The 11561-nt window shown below is 41.1% G+C and overlaps 1 protein-coding gene across 4 annotated transcripts in view; it reads right to left on the reverse strand.

Annotated features, from left to right (window-relative positions):
* Positions 1 to 5169, reverse strand: part of SPATA7 (spermatogenesis associated 7) — a 35936-nt gene extending 30767 nt beyond the window's left edge. For 2 of the 4 annotated variants that reach the window (XM_027638405.1, XM_027638404.1), the window contains exon 1: positions 5056 to 5148. Coding sequence is in view for 1 of the 4 variants with exons in the window: in XM_027638402.1 (XP_027494203.1) it covers positions 5056 to 5083 (28 nt within the window). In the remaining 3 variants the exon portion in view is untranslated. Of the gene's footprint in view, positions 1 to 5055 lie in introns of all 4 variants that reach the window. The other 2 variants (XM_027638403.1, XM_027638402.1) reach the window with 2 other exon arrangements.
* Positions 5170 to 11561: the final 6392 nt, after the last annotated feature.

Below are 11561 nucleotides of genomic sequence, written 5' to 3' on the forward strand. Positions count from 1 at the left end.
TCCTATCCATGCAGCTCACATCTTTCATACCATATCCCCTAAACCCCTTCCATGTCCCCAGTTTGCTGCCTTTTCCTTACCTGTGGTCATTCCTCCCCTCAACCATCCCCTACTTGCTCAGCTGTGGCTTTCGAGGTGCTATGAATACTACAGCTGGTCATCTAGTTTAAGCTTCTCTGGTTGCTTATCCTTGGCTGACTAGAACTTACCCTTTAGTTACATATCTGGGAAAGAACACAGAACAGAATTACTTTCTCTAAAAAATGTGTATTAATTTGTTGGGTCTTCTCCTACCTGGTCACTGACAGTACTCCTAGTTCTTACTCTAATGGCTGAAGTTGGCTAGTAGATGCAGAACTAGATAGAACGAAGGGCCAGCAGAGAGCAGTGACCCACCCACAGACTCCTCCTTTAGGAGAAGGGGTAAAAACACTAGTTTTCCACAACACCAATGCAACCAGGAGAGATCTTCAAACGTGGCTTTAGATTTAGCCACTTACGGAATGCAGACAGTATTTCATTTTATTTGAAAGTTACAGTGAGTACTTAATAACCACACCTGTATTTTTTTCCCTATTCCTGCAAGGAAAACAGAAGCCTCTTGGACTCTTTTCTGATTTCAGTGATAACAAAACTTCTACCAATTCTGAGAGTATAAAGTTGTAGATGTGAAGCAAGCTTTAACAGAATCACATTTAAGATTTGTTAAGAAGTGGCAGAATTCAGTTAAAAACAGTCATTACTACCTAAATTTTCTGTTGCAGAACTTGATAAAGCCCCAAGAAAACACTACTGTGATTTCATAAAAGTCCAAATATTCCATCTGAATTTTGCATGGGATCATTTGTGTCAGAGACAAAATATGATGAAGGTGATACATGCCTTGATATGCACTACACACAACCTTCTAAGCCATTAATTAGATGGGTGCTATTTATACACTTAACGTGCTGGATTACACAAAAGCTCTTCTTTACATGTACTCCTAGTGCCTAAGAGTTAGATCCCTCAGTCCTTTACAACTAATAATCTAATAACAGTCTGCATAAATTAAAACCATGCAACCAAAATTATGTTTCAGTTTCAAGAGTCAAACCCTTCCCTGAAAAATTTAAGAAACCTAATGAAATAGCACAGTAGCCTGAAAAGATACTGAGTCATATTTGACGAAATAATTCTTGAAAAATATTTGTTAAAATTTTTCTAGCTACAGGTGTGGCCTTTAAGGGAAGTTTTGGATGCAAGTTATTGCTCTATTCATACCCCAAAAGCAGAAACAAAGAGCTGTGTGTCAGTAGCACATTTGGCAATGCAGTCAGAAGCAAATGAACTTTAGTCAGTTCTCTACAACTACCTGAAAGGAGGTTGTAGTGAAGTGGGTGTTGGTCTCTTCTCCCAGGTAATCAATGACATGATGAAAGGAAACGGCCTCAACTTGTGCGAGGTAAGGTTTAGATTAGATATTAGGAATATTTTTTTCATGGAAAGGGTTGTTTCTAAGCATTGGCTTAGAAAGCATTGACTGCCTAGGGAAACAGTGGAGTCAGAATGCCTGGAAGTGTTCAAAAAACATGTGGATATGGCACTTGAGAACTTGGTTTAATGGTGAACACGGGGGTGGTCCTGGCTGATGGTTGGATTTGATAATCTTAAAGGTCTTTTCCCACTTTAACAATTCTATGATTCTTATGATCATTTGCTTGGGCAGCATCTCTGGAATTAGCAGTGTCACCTGCAGTTTCTGGTTTTTTGGAAGGGTGTGTGAGGGACAGTGTTCAGACACTGCTGTCTTACAGGGTTACTAACCTGAGTTCCCTGGATAGTTGTGCCTGTGCAAGAAGGCACATGGTAATCCAGGAGCATATGCTATTATGTGCCATAACAACTCCCCTGGGGGAATGGTGCTACTATTCAAGGGTGCTAGATCACAACCTCATGAGCACATCCTACACAACCAATGTGTGCTCTGACTTCTACTGCTATGTGGAACTCAACATCTCATCCTACGAACATGCAATTTGAAAGTGTTTCAATATCTATTGTCACACAGACCAAGAGATAAAATATAGGTATATATATGTATAATACATGTCTAAACATATAGACACATGATATGTAGATTCTTCTACATGTATGGGAAAAAACCTCCCTTGTTAGTATAATCTGTGCCTACAAGAATGCCCCCTCCCTTGTCCCCTTAGTGCTATTAACTTCCACCCTCTCCTATTTCTACCTGGAAATAGATTAGCTGAAGTCTAATGCACAGATAGCCTTGCCCAGAATGCAGAGCAGAGAAACCTCGACCCACTGTGCTATAGAGAAAGCTGCAGGGTATAATCTGAAGAAAAGAAGCTAGTAGGGTTAATGGTTTGAATACTGTTTACTTTAACAGGTATTTCACTTGAAGCATGTAAGAAATCTTCAATGAAATGGGACCAATTTGGCACTTAAGTCCTTATACAAACTTATTTGCTGAATGGAGATGGGATTAATCACATTAAGTGATTAAAACTCAATAGACTATTTGACTAATGGTTAAACTCAACTTCTGGAAAACTGAACTGATACTACCAAATAATGCTTGAGTTTAACAAGCTGTTTGTTCAAATGGCAAATGAAGAAATACAAAGAAAAAAGCAGTTCAGAAGTCACAGATCTGTGTTAACACCCCTTCAGTTCCAGTCAAATTAATGCAATGATTTACTGCAATGCAGTAAAAATCTAAGTAAAATGGTGTTGTCTGAAAATGTGCGAAGTATTTTAATTTAATTTTAGAATCTTTGAAGCCTGTGCAAACTGCCTAAACCTAACAGCAGCCTCCATGCAGAAGTAATGATGACTTTCCCACTATTATAAAAGTGGTATAAATGTGTGTCATTGACTAACAGTAAGTGTATGATTTCATTGTATGTGCAAATCGCTGTCTGTGGGAATTAAACAGCCCAATGCAGAAGACTGGATTTAAGCAACAGAGCTGGTTTAAAATTACAGTATTCAGATTATTTGAGGTCATGCTACAAATCTGTGAGTATATTAACTGACTCCTGAAATTACTACCGTAAATAACTTTGAGGTCTATACCTGGAATTAGGGAAAAACATAACGGATTAATTCTTCAAGATTTCTATGGGGGAAAAAACCCCTCAGCCTTATTTGAACTTTGAAGAGACCTACACGCAAATCCTATATAGTTCAATATATTAAAAAAAAAAAAAAAGAATTCTATTTGCTCAGTATTCTCACTAGACAAACCAAACCCTGATACAAAACAAATAAAAAGTTTTGGTTTTCTTTACCATAATGAGGCGAAGTAGGAACAATAAACTTTGCACAGAACACACAAGGGCATGGAATAGGGTATCTCACCTTTTCTGCATTAATGTTTTGGATGGACAGTGTGTAGATACAACTGTCTTACAGACAAACCATAAATATGATGTGTTATTCTCTCTCTTTCTTAAACTGCCTGCAAGCAATCCAATGGCTGTTCTGCCAAGTTTGTTCAGGCACACAAATTTTTAGGGTAGTTCAGTGTAAGGAATTATTATCTCTACCTGTGCTAATCCTTGTTCTCTGTAAGCATCCTTCCTGTGTGCCTCTGAACCCAGACATTGGGCTGTCCAGTCACACACTATGGACTCCATCATAACCTTCTATGCAGAGTAGCTTCCCCTCTTAACACACACATGGTAGGTTCTTTCCTACTTTTGAACCTTTTTTTTTGTTAAACAGAAGTCATTCAAACAAAGCTTGCTGCAACCTAAATGAAATTTAGGTCCTACTTCCTACATATTCCCATTTTATAGTCAACAATCAGCATGCTTTCTGATTGTCTATAAAAGTATTCTGACAACCAAAAACAAGAAGAGTCAGAAAAAGAATAAATCTGTAATAAAATTGCCTTCACACTATATAAGAGAGCATAAAAATTGGATACACAAGATACTAGTTTTTGCTATGAATTTCATATTCCCATGTAGTATTAGAATTCATGTTCAAGCTCTACTTCGCTATCAGACTTCTGAAGTGACATTTGTCACTGTCTCCAAAGACTGGAACTGACACTGAGATGCAACACGAAAGCATAACGTTATCTCAAAGGCTCTGACCTCATGCAGCTACGTATAATTTTGACATTACAGTGCAGAACAGACTAATTCCTACCATAGTTTTATATTATGCATGTAATCCAGTTCATATCTAAAAATGTCTTATTTCAGAGTCGGCTCATGCAAACAGTTTTACATGTTTATGCCTGTTTTTATCACGAATGACCAACACCCATAAGACTATAGGAACAGAGCGCCAGAGCAGCAGATGGTTAAAAGTGTGTAAGGAATCATTTTATAAGACCTTCAAAGCTTTTGAGTCTTTTATTTTTCAACTACACTTGCTTCAAAGTCCCAAGCCAAAATACTTGGATCTGCAGCCAAATGCCATGTGATGTTGAACACACAGGCTACCATCCACTACAACAAACCGTGAATATCAGCTTTGAAGAAGACAAAAGTTGACTCAAAAAAAAGTTGGCACAGAAATCTGGGCCTCGCAAACGCAGCAGCAGATCCCGGCCGCCTGAAAGCTGCCCACAGCGGCTCTCGATGCCGGTACAACACAGTGGCACAGCGTGATGACGGCTGCGGGACGGCCAGGTCCAGGGCCCGCAACCCTTAGGATTACAACCCTTAGGGAGTTTCTAGACACTAGGCTGTCAATTTCTTTCGCAGCCCCGGCACCTGGCTCTTCTCCCCGCCGCCCCGCCCGGGCCCCGCTGCCCACAGCTCGGGTGCGAGAGAGGCGAGTCTCGAGCCCCCTCAGTGCCCGCCGCAGCAACACCGAGCGGCCCCCGGTACACCGCAGGCTCCGTGCCCGGCCCCCGCCGTGCCTGCCCCCACACCGCAGCGGGGAAGGGGGAGGCGCCGCCTGCCCTCAGCCCCAGGCGAGACGGGCCGCGCCCCGCACCCCCTCGGCCGGCACGGCCGGGGCAGCCCCCGCCGGCAGGCAGCCCCCGCCGGCAGGCAGCCCCCGCCCGCCACAGCCACCGAGCCCCCGCACCTTGGCTCCGCCTGCCGCCGCTCTCCATCCTCAGCCCATGCCCCGGGCCGGGCCCGAAGGCGCAGCGCCGGCCGGCGCTCGGCCCGGCGGCAGTGGCGGTTCGTCCCCCGCTGCGGGTGGGGCGGGGCGGGACACGGGCCGGGCCCGGCGGGTCCCGCCTCAGCCGCCTCGCCGTTGCCATGGCGGCGGGAGCGCGGTGAGGCCTCGCCCTCGCAGCCCCAGCCCGGGCGGGCAGAGCCGAGGGGGCGCAGGGCCCTGCGGGCCCCCCCCCAGCGGGCGGGCTGGGCCCGGAAACCTCCCTTCCAGCGGTGCATTGCAGCCAGGAGAAAGTTTTTGCCCCGCTTTGTCCCTCATTATCTAAGCCTATTTCTTGTAACTTGACAGGAAGTCGAAGAATAATGAATGCCAGAGAGAAACTTATGGCAAATCGCTCATATTTCAGAGAAGCAAGTGACAAATCAAGAGCTTAGAGCATCCCCAGTGCATTACACTGAAGAATTTAAGCAGCACCTTAGAAATGAACTACAAAATAAACTTTTGATAAGCAGCATTTATCCCATTGATTAATATATGTATGCTGATGTGCTAGATTTGAACTTTCTGAAGAAGTTATAGGCTTATATTTACATTTTGTTGGGCAAGTTGCTGTTTTCCTTAATGTGAAATCTGTGAGATTTTTTTGTATATTTTGTGTGAAGATTTTTCTCACTGACCTGCCAGAGGCACTGCAGTCCCCTCCATAGCCAGACACCTCACAAAAGGGTACATATAGCCCCAGCTGGAAACGCATTCACTTTCACTATCTAGAAATTAGTATTAATTACAGGCTAAATACATGTTTTTTAATGTGGTTTACTGCATCTTCTTACATGCTAGGAAAAACAATTTGAATGTAGTTCAAATCATAGCAAAATCAAGGGGGTGGTATTTGAAAACAACTTTTCTTCCTTATTTCTGCCACATTTAAAGCTCCCATTTAAAGTTTGTGTAGACTCTACCAAAAGCTTTTCAGTAGTTGACTATTGAATGTTGTGATATCTCTTATAATTTTAGATATTCCCATTAGCTATATTAAGTACTCCTTTGATATGCCCTTATTCACAGTCTTTTTCAGCATGATGCTCCAAAGGGCCATAGCAGACCTCGATGATCAGGACGGTATCTACATCCGATACCATACTGATGGAAGCCTTTTCAACCTAAGGCGACTGAAGGCCCACACCAAGACCTTAAACCATCTTGTCTGGGAGCTCCTCTATGCTGATGACGCCGCCCTTGTTGCCCACACAGAAGCAGCCCTGCAGCGTTTAACATCCTGCTTTGCAGACGCTGCTGAGCTCTTTGGGCTGGAAGTCAGCTTAAAGAAGACAGAAGTTCTCTATCAACCTGCACCTCAGGAAGTCTTCCATCATCCCCATATCACCATTGGCCAATCAGAGCTCAAATCAGTCCAGCAGTTTAATTACCTCGGTAGCCTCATCTCCTCGGATGGTAAAATTGCAGAGAGATAGACAACAGGTTAGCAAAGGCATATAGTGCTTTCGGAAGACTCCATAAAAGAGTTTGGCGAAATAAACACCTGAAGAAAAGTACAAAGATCAGTGTTTACAGAGCCATAGTGCTGTCTACTCTCTTATACAGATCTGAATCATGGGTCATCTACCGCCACCACCTGAGTCTCCTAGAACGCTTCCATCACCGCTGTCTCCGTACAATCCTAAACATCCGCTGGTCAGATTATGTGACCAATACATCTGTTCTAGAACAAGCAGCAGTCACAAGTATTGAGGCCATGTTGCTGAGAACACAGCTGCGTTGGGCAGGACACGTCTCCAGGATGGAGGACCACCGCCTCCCTAAGATCTTGCTCTATGGTGAACTTGCCACTGGCTGCCGCAAGAGAGGAGCCCCAAAGAGGAGATACAAGGACTCCCTAAAACAACATCTCAGCCTTGGCCATATTGACCAACATAACTGGTCTACTCTGGCCTCCAATTGGGAGGTCTGGAGACACACCATCTATAACGCTGCTGATGCCTTTGAGAAAGCAAGTAGGATCACTCTTGAGGAGAGAAGACAGTGCAGAAAGAATCGTGCCTTGCAGAGTGGGGAGTCTTTCTGCTGTGCCTTTTGCAGCTGGACATGTCTATCTCGTATTGGCCTTTTTAGCCACCAACGCGCTTGCAACAAATCTTCATTCACGAAGCCCAGCCATGATGATGAGTTCTTATGCTTCATGTTGTAGTGGTCATTTTGGCAGTCCAAATCTGTTTTCTGTAAAATAATCTCAAAATGTAATTGGTGTTAAATTTGTCTGGGATGGGTGAGGAGAGGAAATATATGCCTTGGAAACTCATCTGTCCTCCATCCTCTGGTGGTCCTCTGTCTTTCTGACTGCTTTTTTTGTAAAAACATCTATTGCTGTGGCATTTCAACTACCGTCAACCATGATGTCACAAATACCTTACTTTTTTCTCAAAACAAAGTAATTGATAGCATTTTGTAATTTTCTCATATTTCTCTTGGATGTGAGATCAATGTCATAGAGACTATCTGCCAGGCAAGACCTACAAATCCAGAAAAAACTAATCCAACTGTTTTGGGATTTTCTGGCTTGTGTTTTGGTTGGGTTTTTTTTTCTCTGAAGCAGATTTTTGATTGTGTGTGAAACTGGATATTTGGGGAAAAGGCTTCAGGAAATGAGTTACCATAGTTCTTGTGTTTCAGCATCTCTGGTTTATACTTCGATATAATTAAAATAATTAAATCTGTAGATTTTAGAGATAGCCTTTAAACAGTTTCCATTTCAGATACCTGAGAATATAAGTGTATGAGATTCTCAACTCTACATGGTTGAGATACTCTCTATTGCCTGCACAGATCATGCTACAGAAAACACCTGTCTCTTTTTGCCTTTTTGTTTGTTTGTTTTGTTTTAAATTAGCTGCTTATAGTAACGTTTTTATACTTTTTAAATACTTTTTTTGGGTTTTTATCTGAATTCTGAATTTCAGGTTCCCAAATTCTGTTTGTGGTACTTAACATGTGGTAAGTAGGCTGTTCTGTCCAACCTGAATGACTGATTTCTCATAATCTTCTCCCTAATGTTCCTATACGTTTTTCCACCATGTAGATAATTAAAACAGACAAATTTAAGTGAGCATTTTTAGAAACATATCACAACCATTCCCCTGGTTTCTAGGCAACGCTGAGGGTGTGTAGACATTTCCACTAATTCTTTCTCAGTCAGCCGTCACAGCATCTTAGAGATGTCCTGGCTCTGAAATTTTTGACCTCAAATGGTAACACATACCAAAGCTCTATGTATTTCTGCTTAGTCTCACTTAAGAGCCTTAGGCCTTTGGCCCCCTTTGGTCCGTGAGATTATGTATATTTTAAGTGTAATTAAAAAGTAACCCAGATGTATAAAAATGTGCTAACACATTAAGTCCTATAACATGCACTAAACAAAACAAAACAAAAAAACCAACATAAAACCTTAACAAAAATTGAATCAGTCCTGGACTTTGATCAACTCAAACAAGTACAGAAACAAGTACCATAGATGGCTGCAGTGAGCCTACCATTGTTGAAGAAGCAATAACATGGCAAAAACTGGAAGATTTGTCCTTTCCTAATTTGAAAAGAAGAAACACAGAAATCAACGTTGCTGTCTGTCCTTTTCAGCAGGCATTTTCATTTTCCCCTTTTCCTTGGAATGCATTATAACAGAACATGGTTTTAAAACGCACCTAGACTGGGAGGGAATGAAAGCAGCAGGAATATGAGAGTTACATTTGCAAGTGTAGGTGGGCATCTGTCCCTACCCTGACACAAACTTAGGGAACTATCACCTTGTCTACTACGTCTGCCCTGCATATCCTTCAATGTAGACACCTAACTGATGTGAAAATGTTCATAATATTCTGCAATAAACGAACACAGAGAAAAAATACTTCAAAAAAAGGGAAATGTCCACTTTCTTCTGCATGCTTAGCCCAGACAGGACAAGTTTCCTCTGAAAAAGACTGTGTGTCTTGCTAGGACCTCAAACAGTTATCTGCTCACTTGGGACAGAGATCTGTTCATAATGTCAGAACTCTGCATTTGTAGGATTTGACTTTCTCGGAAAAATAGTTTGCATGTACACTGAAAAATTAAAATCTGCAGGATTTTTGGAGAGTCTTTGCTTTTTCAAACCATTGGTTTTCTTTCATGCTTGCTTTTCCTTACAGCTGTCTATCAAAGCGAGCCTACATATTCAGGCAGAAAACAGCCCAACAACCAGATCTGCACACCATATTCACAGAGTATTCTAGAAAAGCCCTAAATTCATCACAGCTTGTACTTCATAATGGAAATAAATCTCCTGGATCTATTTGAGTTTTTATTTGGCATAAGTGCAGGTTTGTCACCTGCCCAAGGTCTGGTTGTGTTAGTGTTCCAAATCCCTTGTTGCAGCTCACAGAGGGCTGTCACTGAGTTGCAGCAATCCCTAGCCAGCGTATCACACAATTAACCTTACAGTCTGTTCCCCTACAACTACCTGGAAATAAAAACATTTCCATGAAAGATCAGTGGAGGTAATGCTTTCTAAATGCATTTAAACAGGCTGCCTGAGCAGGTTTCTTTGCTACCTACTTAGGAAATTCTTGTGTTGAATAATTGAAGTAGCTCACACATAGATGGTATGAGGGGAAAGAAACCCAAAAGACTTAATAGCTACTGAAATATGTTGTTTGATTGCTTTGTTTTTTGTTTTGTTTTGTTTTGCTTTTTTAAAGGATTCCTTTTACAGGAGGAATGGTAGGTTGGTTTCTTCCTTGTGTTTGCTGCATGGTCTTTGGTCATGTGATTCTTCAAGTTATTTAAAATCATGTGCAATCTTGAAATATCATTGCAGCTTTCTAAATGATGGAAAGTTATGTGTTCTGGCAGGGCTGGAGACTCTGTCTCTTTCTTCATGGCAATGCATTTAGTTGTTTTGTTATTGTCTGCATGGCAGCAGTAGTAATAGATTTTTGTGAAGCTAGGGCTCCAGTGGGGAAGATAATGCAGAAACAATTCAGAGGAGATGATCCATGTATTAAAAACCGCAGTTTTTAATACCCTGTAATTTAGAATGCAATAAGGGAGCTAACCTAAAATAAGAGGGAATGTGATAAGGAAGATGAGGGCAACTATAGGAATATATAATGATATAAAGTTTCTTTGAACATAGTGTTAAACTTCCATAGTATTTATCAGCTTAGAAGAAGTCTCCCCAGCAGTATGAATAACTACTACCAAAACCTCTTCTGGAAGCTGCTGTGCAGTTGTACTCTGTATTCTTTCTCTTCAGATCTACACAGAGTTTTATAATACACCTATCCTGTGTTACAAGACTATTTTTAAATGTGGCAAGGAAGAAACCTCTATAAATTGTAGAAGATGTTATTCTCAGCTGTAATGTAAAACTTACTAGCTGGGCTGACCCAAGATCTGCTTATATTTATTCTTACATTGTGTCATTTTCTGTTTATCTACTTTTGTAAAAGTTTGCAAACAGAATGTGTGTAAGTGAAAAACTGTCCTTTAATAGGGCTGACTGCTGAGGGCTGTTCTTTTCTCGTTACTTTAATTGAATTATTAGGTAATAAAGAATGTAGACTTCAATAACTAATGGAATAATTGGAATGTTAAAGGGAAAAAACATGTAAATGTCATAAGTCTGTTATCTAGACCATAAGAAATACTTCAATTTCTATTTTATTTACCTATTGTGCCAGATAGAAATGCTTTGTCATAGTAATTAATGAGAAGCAGGATGAAAACTTTTTTTTAGTATTTCGGTCAAGATGGGAAAAGGACTCACATTAGACATATATATATGATACAACTCAGTGAAGCTATTCTTGCTTAGCTGAGATGGATCATCTATGGCTACTGAGCCCATGTCAGGCAGACAGAAGAATGTCAGTGTGGTATTTTGTGTGGCCCATCCATTTTCTATGCAGCTACTACAGCATGCTCAGGCTTGCCTCGTGCTGTATTAACCCATCCACGTGCTTAAAACAAATGGGATCCTCTGTGCTGAAGAGAGTTCTTTCAGCTTTGTGAAGGTCAAGAAGAGAAATTCTCGAGGGCAGCTTTAGAATTGCTGACAAAAGAAGACACAGATATACTATGATTTTCCAAAGCCCTTTCATACATTTTCAATATCTGCATGAATGTGAAATACAGTTTTACTAGAAATGGGCTGAAATTCCCAACTGGAAGAGTTTGGGGGTATTATTTCTCCTTAAAAAGGTACCGCAAAGTTTATACATTAACTTTATCAAAGCCTTTGTGTTTACACATACTGGAAGATGAAGAAAACAGACTGAGAAAATATCTGGCATGGCACGTTTCATAAGGAATAGCAATTTCGGTCATATTAGCCACTTCTAAATGAAAGAAAGCAATGGGCAAGAAAATGGTAGGAATCAAAATGGAGTGTGTAAAGTTTAACTGTTGCAATTAAATCC

This window comes from Corapipo altera, unplaced genomic scaffold (assembly GCF_003945725.1).
Source record: "Corapipo altera isolate COAL_440 unplaced genomic scaffold, ASM394572v1 23, whole genome shotgun sequence".
Lineage (NCBI taxonomy): Eukaryota > Metazoa > Chordata > Aves > Passeriformes > Pipridae > Corapipo > Corapipo altera.